This window comes from Mustelus asterias, chromosome 24 (genome assembly GCF_964213995.1).
Source record: "Mustelus asterias chromosome 24, sMusAst1.hap1.1, whole genome shotgun sequence".
In the NCBI taxonomy this organism is placed as follows: domain Eukaryota; kingdom Metazoa; phylum Chordata; class Chondrichthyes; order Carcharhiniformes; family Triakidae; genus Mustelus; species Mustelus asterias.
Genome location: NC_135824.1, coordinates 2,022,959 through 2,036,942, shown reverse-complemented (window position 1 = coordinate 2,036,942; position 13,984 = coordinate 2,022,959). Strand labels below are relative to the sequence as shown.

At 45.8% G+C, this 13,984-nt stretch overlaps 1 protein-coding gene across 1 annotated transcript in view; it reads left to right on the top strand.

Annotated features, from left to right (window-relative positions):
• Nucleotides 1–13,984, top strand: part of megf11 (multiple EGF-like-domains 11) — a 270,326-nt gene that overhangs the window by 227,339 nt on the left and 29,003 nt on the right. The window contains exons 14-17 of the mRNA XM_078241895.1: nt 3,128–3,256; nt 7,149–7,277; nt 10,629–10,757; nt 13,007–13,240. Coding sequence (XP_078098021.1) covers nt 3,128–3,256; nt 7,149–7,277; nt 10,629–10,757; nt 13,007–13,240 — 621 coding nt within the window. The remainder of the gene's footprint in view (nt 1–3,127; nt 3,257–7,148; nt 7,278–10,628; nt 10,758–13,006; nt 13,241–13,984) is intronic.

Here is a 13,984-nt window from a genome sequence, read left to right as displayed (position 1 = left end):
TTTGTTATTTAATGTTTCCATCGTCACAGCTCAGAATGCCACCTAGTTTTGTGCTGTCAGCAACCTCGGAACATGTCTTCCTGTCCCATCGTCTAAATCATTAATAAACATGGTGACTAGTGGAGGCCCTGATTACACATCCTTGCAGGATGTCACTCGACTCAGCTGCCAGTTAGAGGACCTACGCATAGAGTTTTACATCTGAGAAAGAGGCCCTTTGGCCCATCGTGCCTGGGCTGGCCATCAAGCACTCTGTGTCCTGCTGTTTGGCCAATTTCCTAACCAAATCAATAGTTTGCCTTCAATTCCATGAGCTTCAACTTTACTGAATAGTATTGTATAAAGGTATTTATATAATGGCTTCTTTAAGTGCATATCAGTAACATCCGGACACATTGCCTTCTCTAACGCTTGAGTCACCTCTTTGATCAGGTTTGTCAGACATGGTCTACCCTTTACATCTCCACGCCGACTCGCAGCCGCTAGACAGTTTCAAGACCTTGAGGCACCGTATCCACAACTATCAACTCCAGTAATTGCAAACAACAACTTCCACCGCTATAATATCTTTAACATAATAAAACTGTCCATGGTGCTTTACGGGAATGTTATGGAACAAAATTTGACACTGATCCATTTGAGATGTTGGGCCAGGTGCCAGAAGCTTGATTAAAGAGGTGATTTTATAAGCGGCAGCAGAATGGAGGAAAGTGAGGCAGAGTGATATCGAGAGAGAATTCCAGAGAATTCCGGAGCTTCGGGCCCCGGCTGCCCACCAGTGGCAGAGTGGTTGAATTAGGGATGGCCCACGAGGCTGGAATTGGATAAGTGCAGTGATCCCGGGAAGGTTGTCGGACTGAAGGAGATTCCAGAAATAGGGGAGGGGCAAGTCCATTCAATGATTCAAAAATAAGGATGTGAATTTTGAAAATCGCTCCCTCAATGGCCTGATTGAAGTCATTACAGGCCATTTAGGACTGAGATGAGGAGGAATTATCTTCATTCAGAGGGGGATGAATCTTTGGAATTCTCTCCCAGAGAGGGCTGTGGAAGCTCAGTCAGTGAGTCTTCAAGCCCAAGATCGATAGACTTCTAGATATTGAAGATATTAAGGGATATAGGGACACCGTGGGAAAATGGAGTTGAGGTGGAAGAGCAGCCATGGTCTAGTAGAATAGCAGGTTTGAGGGGCTGAAGGGTCTACTTCTGTTCCTGTTTCCTATATTCCTAAATAAAGGAGTGGCACACACTGCGAGTTTTGGAAGGTTATGGTTAGGGTAGCTGCAATGTTGTTGCTGACTCCTGTGGGGTATTAACTGGCTCTGTATCACATTCTGTTTTTTACAACATTTCCATGAATCTCAGTCTTTTTATCTGTTCAATGGGCAAATCATCTCTGTCTCATTGCACTGAAAGGCAGCCTTACCTTAATCTAGAATCTGAGTAGCTGGACTGACTGAGCTCCCCGTTCAAACACTACATTGAACTCAAACATATGATGATGGCAGTTCAGTAAATCTCACTTATTGTTCTAATCTAATCTATAGCCTGACGCCTTGTTGATTCTGGAACATATTATTGCAGAAAACTATTTCAAAGGCACTTTAGAACTTCACTACATTTATAACGTGAGTGACTCTAATTATCGGAGACTATTTTAAAGCTAAATTCTCTCAGTAAACCCTCTGCTGCTGCTACACGCTTATCTCATCACCAGGTGTATATTCTATCATTTCTCTGCTGCTGGGGGCATTCTATATCCAACTCCCGCCCCATCCCCCGTCATAAACTCCATTCTATTTCTTAAATCTACCTATAAAATCTCCACTGCCTGTTTATTGTTATATCCTCTCTTATCATTGAAGTGATTTCATTCTTCATCACTAAGGCCACCACCCCTTTCCCATTTCCCAGTCTTTCCTGTGGATCTTGTAACCTGATAGATTTCACTCCCAATCCGGACTGTCACAGCCGAGACTCTGGAAAGGCCATCACAACTTTTCCTTCAAGTTGAAATTGCATCTCCAACTCATTCAGTTTGTTCCTTATACTCTGTGTGTTGGGATAAAGAACGCTTATTTTGGTTAAACACTCTAACTGGCACTGATATTTAACTCGTGCTGCTTATTTTTTCTCCTGGTTTTTAATAATTTTCCATCTTTTTGATTTTCCTTTAGTTGCAGAAGAACAATCTCTGACCATCTCTCTACTTGTTTTCAAACTATTTTTTATGCTACCCTTTCCGTCTGAGCCGCCCTCCCATTTATTAACGTCCACAAGGACTGTCCTGTTTATCCTTTAGGACTCCAATCCCGACCTGGTTCAGATGAAGCCCATCCCAGCTGGACAGAGCCTTCCCCGTCCTGCTGTTGCTATCATTGTCCTCTTCACGGGCCACTCAGCACATGTTCATCTCCCCAGTTTGCACATTGCTCCGATAATAATCCACAGGTTACACTCCTCGAGATCCTGTTCCTTAACTTAGTTCCCAGCTACACGCTGGATCTCTGCTCTACTCTTTCCTCTCTCGTTGCTCCCACATGGATCACAATGGCTGGTTCCTCGCTCCTCCCTCTTCAATACTCTCTCAAGCTGATTTGAGATACGAGTGATCCTGATCCCTGGAATTTACCTTTCCCGAACCTGTGTACAAAGGATCCCTAAGAATTAAATTTCCAGCACGTAACACATTATATTTCCCATTCTCCTCCACCTTCACCTCCCTCACTTCGGACAGCCTCCTGTTCCAGGGCCCAGGTTCCAGGTTCCAGCTGCCCTGCCCACACCCTTTACCTGAATCCACGCTGCTGCCAGTTACAATCTGTCTCCCGATAGGGTCAGTTTCTGCAGATCCTCACTCTCTACCTCACTCGAGTTCTCCTTTCTCTGCCCGGTCCCCTTGCCTGGTCCCATTGCCCAATCCCCGCGCCCACCCCCACCCCCCACGTCCACCCCCACCCCCCTCGCCCACCCCCCTCGCCCCAATCCCCTTGGGTCACACAATTCCCGTCATGTATCTCACTGCGGGGCCTGCTCGGTGCCAGGGCAGGTGCCCAGATTCTGCGCTCGTTCATGTAATTTTTGTTGGTTTTGTTTTCTTTATTCATGGGTTTCTCTTTCCGTTCAGCTTGCCTGCCGGGTTACTGGGGCCCCAACTGTATCCATTCATGTAACTGCCATAACGGAGCAGTGTGCAGTGCCTATGATGGCGAGTGTGGATGTACACAGGGCTGGACTGGCTTGTACTGTATACAGAGTGAGTACCAGTTTCAACAGAGACCTCGTGCAAACCAAAGCCACCCTGGGAAGTGTCCGCCCTCTTGTGGTGAAACAGAGTATCACAGCGGACCTTGTTTTCACTCAAATCTTAGTAACTTTTGGTTAGAAGTAACGAACTAAAATCATTATTTGAAAATACACTTGCACATTGCGGATGTTTTATCAGCCAATTTTATGACATCAGGGCTTTTATCAACGTGTAAATAAATCTATTGCGACAACTGATTACGAAATCTCCAGGCACCAGAATCGATATTTCGCTCCGTTTCGAAGAATGCCAATTTTTCATTCTAATTGATGATTTGCTGCTGAAATCACAGCTACATTTAATTTGGAAACTTGGCCTCCTGAGAACGGGATTTAATTAGTTTTAAAGAGAAATAATAGCCAATCAGAAGAAGGTGGGAATCGAACCCGGGTCCCTAGCGCTATGAGGCAGCAATGCTAACCACTGTGCCACCGTGCCTGACCTGGAAGCTGCAACCTCTCCTGAGCTGGAGATTCGCCTATTTGCTCTCCAGCTTTGACTGCCCACCTGGCTAACCCACTGATCACGAATCCTAATTCAGGGCAAATCGCTGCTGGGTGATTGTTTCCCCCACAGTGAGGGGTTGTAACCCCTCTGACACTGGTGTTGGGGCGTTGACCCAAAGGGCAAAATCCCGCCCTCAGATCCATTGCGTTATAAAGAAATCTACAGGAGGAACAAGGCCTGAAACTCCGATCGAGCAGTCTTCAGGGAGATGTACGTAATGTCTAAAATTTCAGGCAGGGAAGAAGCCAGCTCTCAAATTAACACTTTGGGATTGTGTCTGAAGATTGTTGCTGGGATGTCCCAGGAACAGCAATGGGCCTTCCAAAACATTCACTGCCATCAGTAGCCAATCCCGGCGAGAATCAGTTACCATCAAACTAATGGACACATTTCACATCCATTATTTTTCTAACTGGTTCTTCTCTTTGCCCTCAAGCTGTGCTGTTAATTTACACGGTGATGCTCTGGTTTCCTGTTTGCTGGGGCACCTCTGCTGCACCTTTACTGGAAGCTTCCACGCTGAAGAACCATAGTTTGGGACAAAATTTATTGCAAACACTTTCTTAGTGCACTTAAACCTGGGAAATGTTTAATTTTATTTGTTGCAAACGTAATTTGCGGCACAAAGCAGTGGGGCACCATAGTCCTTTTTTGGAATTAGTAATCATCTTCTGACTTTAAAAGGAAGCAGCTTGTATTTGCTTCATGCTGTCCGTTTACCGTCCCTGTTACTCTCTGCTCTGGACCCCCCTCTGCTCTGAACCCTTGATAAATATGTACCTGTCAGGCAGGGAGGAAGCAATCGTGTGAGGGAACCGTGGTTTACTAAGGAGGTTGAATCTCTTGTGAAGAGGAAGAAGGAGACTTATGTTAAGATGAGACGTGAAGGCTCAGTTAGGGCGCTTGAGAGTTACAAGTTAGCCAGGAAGGACCTAAAGAAAGAGTTAAGAAGAGCCAGGAGGGGACATGAGAAGTCTTTGGCAGGTAGGATCAAGGAAAGCCCTAAAGCTTTCTATAGGTATGTCAGGAGTAAAAGAATGACTAGGGTAAGATTAGGGCCAGTCAAGGACAGTAGTGGGAAGTTGTGCGTGGAGTCTGAAGAGATAGGAGAGGCACTAAATGAGTATTATTTGTCGGTATTCACACAGGAGAGGGACAGTGTTGTTGAGGGGAGTACTGAGATGCAGGCTGTTGGACTGGACGGGATTGAGGTTCATAAGGAGGAGGTGTTAGCAATTCTGGAAAGGGTGGATGGGATTTATCCTAGGATTCTCTGGGAGGCTAGAGAGGAGATTGCAGAGCCTTTGGCTTTGATCTTTGTGTCATCATTGTCTAGAGGAACAGTGCCAGAAGACTGGAGGATAGCAAATGTTGTCCCCTTGTTCAAGAAGGGGAATAGGGACAACCCTGGTAATTATAGACCAGTGAACCTTACTTCTGTTGTGGGCAAAGTTTTGGAAAGGATTATAAGAGATAGGATTTATAATCACCTAGAAAGGAATAATTTGATTAGGGATAGTCAGCACGGTTTTGTGAAGGGTAGGTCGTGCCTCACAAACCTTATTGAGTTCTTTGAGAAGGTGACCAAAGAGGTGGATGAGGGTAAAGCGGTTGATGTGGTGTATATGGATTTCAGCAAAGCGTTTGATAACGTTCCCCATGGTAAGCTTTTGCAGAAAATACGGACACATGGGATTGAGGGTGATTTAGCGGTTTGGATCAGGAATTGGCTAGCTGTAAGAAAACAGAGGGTGGTGGTTGATGGGAAATGTTCATCCTGGAGATCAGTTACTAGTGGTGTACCGCAAGGATCTGTTTTGGGGCCACTGCTGTTTGTCATTTTTATTAATGATGAGGGCGTAGAAGGATGGATTAGTAAATTTGCGGATGACACTAAAGTCGGTGGAGTTGTAGACAGTGCGGAGGGAAGTGGCAGGTTACAGAGGGACATAGATAAGCTGCAGAGCTGGGCTGAGAGGTGGCAAATGGAGTTTAATGCGGAAAAGTGTGAGGTGATTCACTTTGGAAGGAGTAACAGGAATACAGAGTACTGGGCTAATGGTAAGATACTTGGTAGTGTGGATGAACAGAGGGATCTGGGTGTCCATGTGCATAGATCCCTGAAAGTTGGCACCCAGGTTGATAGGGTTGTTAAGAAGGCGTACGGTGTGTTAGCTTTTATTGGTAGAGGGATTGAGTTTCGGAGCCAGGAGGTCATGCTGCAACTGTACAAAACTCTGGTGCGGCCGCATTTGGAGTATTGCGTACAGTTCTGGTCGCCGTATTATAAGAAAGATGTGGAAGTGTTGGAAAGGGTGCAGAGGAGATTTACCAGGATGTTGCCTGGTATGGTGGGAAGATCATATGAGGAAAGGCTGAGGGACTTGAGGTTGTTTTCGTTAGAGAGAAGGTAGTTTAGAGGTGACTTAATAGAGGCATACAAGATGATCAGAGGAGTAGATAGGGTGGATAGTGAGAGCCTTTTTCCCCGGATGGTGATGGCTAACACGAGGGGACATAGCTTTAAATTGAGGGGTGAGAGACATAGGACAGATGTTAGAGGTAGGTTCTTTACTCAGAGAGTAGTAAGGGAGTGGAATGCCCTGCCTGCAGCAGTCGTGGACTCGTCAACATTAAGAGCATTCAAATGGTTATTGGATAAACATATGGATGATATTGGAATAGTGTAGATTAGAGGGGCTTTAGATTGGTTTCACTGCTCGGCGCAACATCGAGGGCCGAAGGGCCTGTACTGCGCTGTTATGTTCTATGTAACCCCTCTCTGCTCCGGATCCCTCTCTGCTCCGGATCCCTCTCTGCTCCGGATCCCTCTCTGCTCCAGACCCCTCTTGGCTCCGGACCTCCCCCCCACCCCTGCTCTGGACCCCCCCTTCCCCCCGCTCCGGATGCCCCCCCTGCTCCGGACCCCCCCTCCCTGCTCCGGACTCCCCCCCCCCCCCCCTCCCCCCGCTCCGGACCCCCCTCCCCCCGCTCCGGACCCCCCCCTCCCCCCGCTCCGGACCCCCCCCCTCCCCCCGCTCCGGACCCCCCCTCCGCTCCGGACCCCCCTCCGCTCCGGACCCCCTCTGGCTGCTTGCATTCGGGACAATGCTGTTGCTTCAACATTCTCCAATCTTGGCAACTACCAAACACCAGAGTTACTGGAGCTTTACCAGCTGGACAACTGGAGGAAGTTTGGGTCTAAAGAATATTCCAAATGATTACAGCTTAAACCTCTAGCCTTTTGTTATTTGTTGATCCTCCAATTGGGATGTGATAGTGCAGAGAATGAGAGTATTGTAAAACTGTTTCTAACAGAGAGTTTATGTTGCAGGATGTCCAATGGGCTTCTTTGGGAAAGATTGCATCCAGCTCTGCAAATGTCAAAATGGAGCAGACTGTGACCATGTGACCGGGGAGTGTATGTGCCGAACGGGATTCATCGGGAAACGCTGTGAGCTGAGTGAGTGGAGCAGCAATGTTGCCAATAAACATACACAGGTTCCTTTCACAGTGACAAAGTGGGGATTAACAGGCATCATGCGCAGCGCTAGCTCTGTAACTCCAGCGACCACTCATTTATCATTGTGTTCATCCCAGTGAACAGCTGATGTGTCTACGTTCAATTTTATAACATTTCCTGAAACACCAAACCATCTGATCTAACAGCCACAGTGCGCTTGCTTCCTGGTGTTTCGAGGTAATGAATGAAGATTTTACTGTAATTACAATCTCTGCTGGATCTACTGGAGCCTTACGGGAAGATTTCGCCACTTGACACCCAGACAAGGAAGTCATGATGGAAAAGTTCCAGACGCTTATTTTCAATGGAAGGAACCCTGGAAATTGGCGGTTTGGAATTTCCCGATCTGCAGTCCTGGGGGTGCAACGGCAGTGCCAAAGGCAGGAATTTGTCCCTTTTGGACTAGTTTTGTTTCTTGGAGACCAGGGACGAACTAAAGCTTCCCACATTATCTGAAGCTATTCCCTCTCTGGTAGCCAGTTTGAATTCTGAGCTGAGGTAGCAAAGCGCAAGTGAAAACAGTCTGTGTGTAATCTTCAGCTGAAAACCACTGTCGCAGCATTAATGGCTCGTCATGTGTGAGACGATCTTTGTGTTGTTGGGGACTCGGACAAAATAATACAAGCAAAACACGGTCCATCAAATTGCCCCCTCCCCCTGCCCCCCAAACACAAAACTAGGACAGGTACCTGTCTCAATAAAGTGTATCTCCCAGTTGTAGACTCTGCTGAACAACTGTTCCTTCCTCATTAACAGAAAACCATGAAACTTTCTCAGTCCCATCTCTGTCCGATTCTTCCATGTTCTGCACATTGTGTTTGGTCTCCTCACCAGGGGAATGTTCTCTCTCTGGAGTATGTTTTTGACAGAGGCAGAGTGTTTCTGTTGTAGTTAGTAAACACAAAAGGAAATCATCCATTTCCCCACACACACTAGGTGAGTTCGGAATTGAGTCGTTAATGTGCAAATAAAGAGGTTGTTGAGTCTTCTGGGAGACTGGGAATAAGACTCAACGCTGTGTGGATCAACCCATTTCCTTTGTTTTGTTCTTACAGCCTTAAGGCAACACATCAAACAGTATTACAGCAGCATCCTGTAAAGTACATGACAACAGTGATACACACTGAACAGTTGTATTAAAAGGAACTGCGCTGGGATTATGTATAACTACTACAAATTTACACAGGAGCCTTTCAGAGGCCAGTCTGCGAACCCGCTATCCCTGGAAGCGGTGCTGCCCTTTTATGGACAGGTGCATATTGTAAATGTTAAGCGTACATCATCAAAGGAGGATCTCTAAGCCCTGGTATCCAGCATTGCTGTGAGCCGCGCAGAGAGCGATTCAATCTAAAAACCTATGCAGCCAATTGTAAAACTATCAGTGAGTGTAACCAGATGTGTAACCAGATGTATAACCAGATGTGTAACCAGCCTCACTGACATAACCAGAAAGGGAATTCAGGACTGATACATTTAAAATATTTGAAAGATTGTTAACTGTGGCTCAGTTGGGTAACATTCGGAGTCACAGGTTCTGGGTTTGGACCCCGCTTTAGGGCTTGAACCCAACATTTGATACTGACATTGATGGGACAGTTCAGTACTGAGGGAGTGCCGCACAGTCAAACGTACCAGTTTTTGAATGAGACTGAGGCCCGTTTGGCTACACGGGAGGATGTAAAAGATCCCATGGCATTAGTTTGAGGGTGAACAGAGCTGTTATCCTGTACCGTGGTCAATGTTGATCCCTCAGCCAACATCACAAAATATTGAGTCATTGTGGGAGCTTGCTGTGCACAAGTTTCAATTTGAACTGTTTTATCCTGTTTTATGGGTAGCACGGTGGCGCAGTGGTTAGCACTGCTGTCTCACAGCGCCAGGGGCCCGGTTTCAATTCCGGCCTTGGGTGACTATCTGCGTGGAGTTTGCACATTATCCCCATGTCTGCATGGGTTTCCTCTGGGTGATCTGGTTTCCTCCCACAGCCTAAAGATGTGCGTGTTAGGTGCATTGGCCGTGCTAAATTGCCCCTTAGTGTCAGGGGGATTAACAGGGTAAATACATGGGGTTATGGGGATAGGGCCTGGGTTGGATTATTGTTGGTGCAGGCTCGGAGATCAGCCAAATAGCCTCTTTCTGCACTATAGAGATTCTATGAAGTTGGCTACTGTTTTTCTTACATTGCAGTACTTCAAAAGGCGGTTATAAAAGGTGCTATGTAAATACAAGTCTTTCTTTTTCTATAATACCATTTACAAATGGCATGTTTCACGTTAACGTAATTAAAGTTCTAATGTTTCACTCTATAATGTTACCAGGAAGTCAAAGAGGCAATTTTTTGTCTCCGATGTGGACAGGTGTATAACCTTCTGCACATGGGGTGTAACGGATTGGAAGATGTCATGAAAGCCTCTCACAGATGTCGTTTCGTGTCCACCCACACTTCCTTCCTGTTCAGTTTTGATTTGGCCTGTTTTATACAGAGGCTGAAAGCAGAAAGAAAAAAATAGGAAGTGCTTTTAGACTTTTAATAGATTGCCGAAATGTATAAAAACATATCTGTGCAAAAGGTATGATTTTGACAGAGAAGGGCAAACTCGGAAACTAAGTCTCATTTTCAGGTGAATTCGGGTAGAGATTGGGAAGTAATTGGGTGAAGGTGCTTTGACATCATTCATCCCCTATTTTAAAGTTTCAGGAGGTGGGTTCTATTATAAATGTGGACATAAAATTTATAATGGAAATAGAAAAATAAAAGAAGGGATGATTTTGAGAACTGATTTACAGCTGCACCCGCTCCCCAAACTGATACAATTATCCTGCACCCTCTAACTCCACTTCACCTGAAAACTACATTTAAGTCTCAACTAGTTGCACCCAGATGGGTGATCGACTGGTTTATAATTACACACTTCACTAGTAATGAGCAAGAAAAGTCTGCACAGTTTTCATTATAAATGAGGACATGGAAATTTATAATGGGGAGAGTTGATGGAACGTGTACAGATGCAAGAATTTTAATATGTTCTGGACATTTACAATGTGCATCCAATCAACTCATTAACTCATCCAGCTCCTTGTGTACAATAATTCCTATCATGAGACAAAAACAAATGAAGAAATAGATCATCGTCAATAGAACATTTTCAACAAAATGCTTCTGATAAGGGATAATGGATAAGGATGATGCAAATTCATTAATACTGTGTCATAACTGTCATAAACTTTGATGTTGTTGTGTTTGTAGAGGGATTGTATGAACCCTGAATTATATCCTCCAATGCTTTACAGAGTGTCCCCCCGGTACTTTTGGCTATGGTTGTCAGCAGTTGTGTGAGTGCCTGAATAATGCCACTTGTGATCATGTGACTGGGACCTGCTACTGCACTCCTGGATTCAAAGGCATCCGCTGTGATCAAGGTGATGTGTATAACCTTCAAAACAAGGCAACTGTGGGGCTCAATACGAGGTGCCAACTAGGCTGCATTCTGATCGGAAGCTGGGATAAGCAGGAAGTCTCGATCCAAACCATTTGGGATTTTCGTGTGGCTGTTCCTTTACATAAAATATGATAAAAGTGGAAGTACAGAGATCAAGTTTTATCTTTGTGCAAAGACATGCCATTTAGCCCCAGCCTCAGTAGTGTGTGGGGTGTCAGACGTAGGGAATGATTTACTGAGAATTGTAGAGGCTCCTGGGTCAAGTGGGGTTTTGTGTTTTGGATCGAGATCACAGAGGAAACTATTCCTCATTAATTTTCTCTTCCTCCTTTCCTAAACTACTGCGGGTTAAATTCAACCTTAGGAGTGACGTGTGGTAGTTTAAATGCTAATCATTGTGGAATATTTAATGGGCTCCCCTCCATTATCCACGTGAGAGATATTGTCTGTGATGCATCCCTTCGGTGAAATTCCAGCCAATCTCAGTTGTGGAGGCTGATTTTCCTGGGTCAGACAATGTTACAAATTGAGGCAGGTTTCTTTCCTCAGTGGGGAATCTCCCCAGAGGCAGTTATGAGAATAGGAGCCAGAGAAATTTCCAGCCATATCCACCCATTTTGTGCCAGGAGGTAGGGGTCACTGAAGTGGGCAGTGTAGGATGTAGAATCATCGTCTACGAACAAAAGCTACACATCGCTGTCCCCTGAATATTATTGGGAGGATGATTCAGAGATTAGATTATCTATTAGTGTCACAAGTAGGCTTACATTAACACTGTAATGAAGTTACTGTGAAAATCCCCTAGTCGCCACACTCCGGCACCTGTTCGGGTAACACTGAGGGAGAATTTAACATGGCCAATGCACCGAACCAGCACATCTTTCAGACTGTGGGAGGAAACCGGAGCACCCGGAGGAAACCCACACAGGCACGGGGAGAATGTGCAGACTCCGCACAGACAGTGACCCAAGCCGGGAATTGAACTCGGGTCCCTGGCGCTGTGAGGCAGCTGTGCTAACCACTGTGCCACCATGCCGCAAGTGATGCATGTTCACACGGGAGACAAGAAAAATCATGGAGGAAGAGTTAACCAAAGTAAATAAAATCCGTCTCCTGACAACTGGTTCAACAATGGCCTTGCCTGCTGTTCTCTGAAAGTACGATGGAGAGCATAAAAGGATCAGATTCAATTAGGTTGATCCCATTACACTCAGTTCAAACCACTTTGGACAGTGCTGGAGAATCTCCACACCCCATGCTAGCTGGTTTCAGATTCCTTCATTTGAAGAAATTATCTGCAGGTCACTGCTGATGCAGACAATTGAAGGATGCCACCTCCTGGCTGGTTGAGTTAAGGACTGTTTCAAAGGCTAGCGAATCAGTGTCGGATTCTCTCTCCAACCTTCCCCTCAGAGTTCAACATCCTGCATCTGTTAACCTCTCCCTGAGGTCATGAGAGTGAATCTGCAGTTTCTCCTTTTCTTCTGTGGGCGGGTATGTGAGTTCCACTTGAAACCTCCCAGCCTCCACCTCTCTATAACAGGGTGGCACGGTGGCACAGGGGTTAGCACTGCTGCCTCACAGCACCAGAGACCCAGGTTCGATTCCTGACTTGGGTCGCTGTCTGTGTGGAGTCTGCACGTTCTCCCCGTGCCTGTGTGGGTTTCCTCCGGGTGCTCCGGTTTCCTCCCACAGTCCGGAGGACGTGCTGGTTAGGTGGATTGGCCATGCTAAATTCTCCCTCAGTGTACCCGAACAGGTGCTGGAATGTGGCAACTGGGGGATTTTCACAGTAACTTCATTGCAGTGTTAATGTAAGCCTACTTGTGACACTAATACATAAACTTTAAACTTTAGAAATCAGGAAGAAACCACAAGGGGACAGTGATCCTCGGTGTTGCAGCAAAATTAGATGTGTTGCGGGGCACCCAGTTTTCCTGTATCTGTTTTCAATTCTCTTTAGTTTGAAGTTTAACCAAAAAATATCTTTAATAACAAAACATTATCGCCTGTTGAACTTCAACCTTAAATCGATACAATTAGGGGAATCTAGCTAAGTACAGGAGGGAGAAAGGAATAGAGGAATTGCTGGTGAGGAAGGGTGGAAGGAGGGATGAACATGGATATTGTTCGGAAGAATAGCCAGTTTCCGTGCAGTAAGTTCTGTGTAATGTGGTGAATTAGAAGTGACAAATGTTCTTCATCTGACAAGTGTGTTCTCTCCTCCAGCTGCCTTGCTAATGGATGAACTGAACCCCTACACGAGGATCAGTCCAGCTCTGGCATCAGACAGACATTCCGTTGGTGCCATAACAGGAATCATTATTCTTCTCCTAATAATAGTCGTGTTGCTGGTTCTGTTTATCTGGTACAAGTGGAAGCAGAAGGAAAAAGGTCACGACATGCCCCGCGTATCGTACACCCCTGCCATGCGGATGACCAATACAGACTACTCACTCTCTGGTAAGATCAACTGTGCTGCGGCAGAGAGAAACCAAACTGTCGTATTGCTTTCTGGGACTCACCTGGGTGAAATCAGATACATTCTGAGCTTGATGTCCATGAGATTACACACTAATCCCATCCAGTTACTGTCGCACCAGCTTCACCAACATATGATGGTCCAAGTTCTATACAGGGATCAGAATCCAGAAGAGGTGGGAATACTGGGCAGCTTCGCTTTATGAAGCAATTATTCTAAGAGGAGAGGAACCAAAGAAATTTGATTTGATTTATTATTGTCACGTATTGGGAAACTGTGAAAAGTATTGTTTCTTGCGCGCTATACAGACAAAGCATACCATTCATAGAGAAGGAAAGGAGAGAGTGCAGAATGTAGTGTTACAGTCATAGCTAGGGTGTAAAAAAAGATCAACTTAATGCAAGGTAGGTCCATTCAAAAGTCTGATGGCAGCAGGGAAGAAGCTGTTCTTGAGTCGGTTGGTGCGTGACCTCAGACTTTTGTATCTTTTTCCTGACAGAAGAAGGTGGAAGAGAGAATGTCCGGGGTGCGTGGGGTCCTTGATTATGCTGGCTGCTTTTCCAAGGCAGTGGAAGTGTAGACAGAGTCAATGGATGGGAGGCTGGTTTGAGTGATGGACTGCGCTTCGTTCACGACCCTTTTGTAGTTCCTTGCGGTCTTGGGCCGAGCAGGAGCCACACCAAGCTGTGATACAACCAGAAAGAATGCTTTCTATGGTGTGTGCG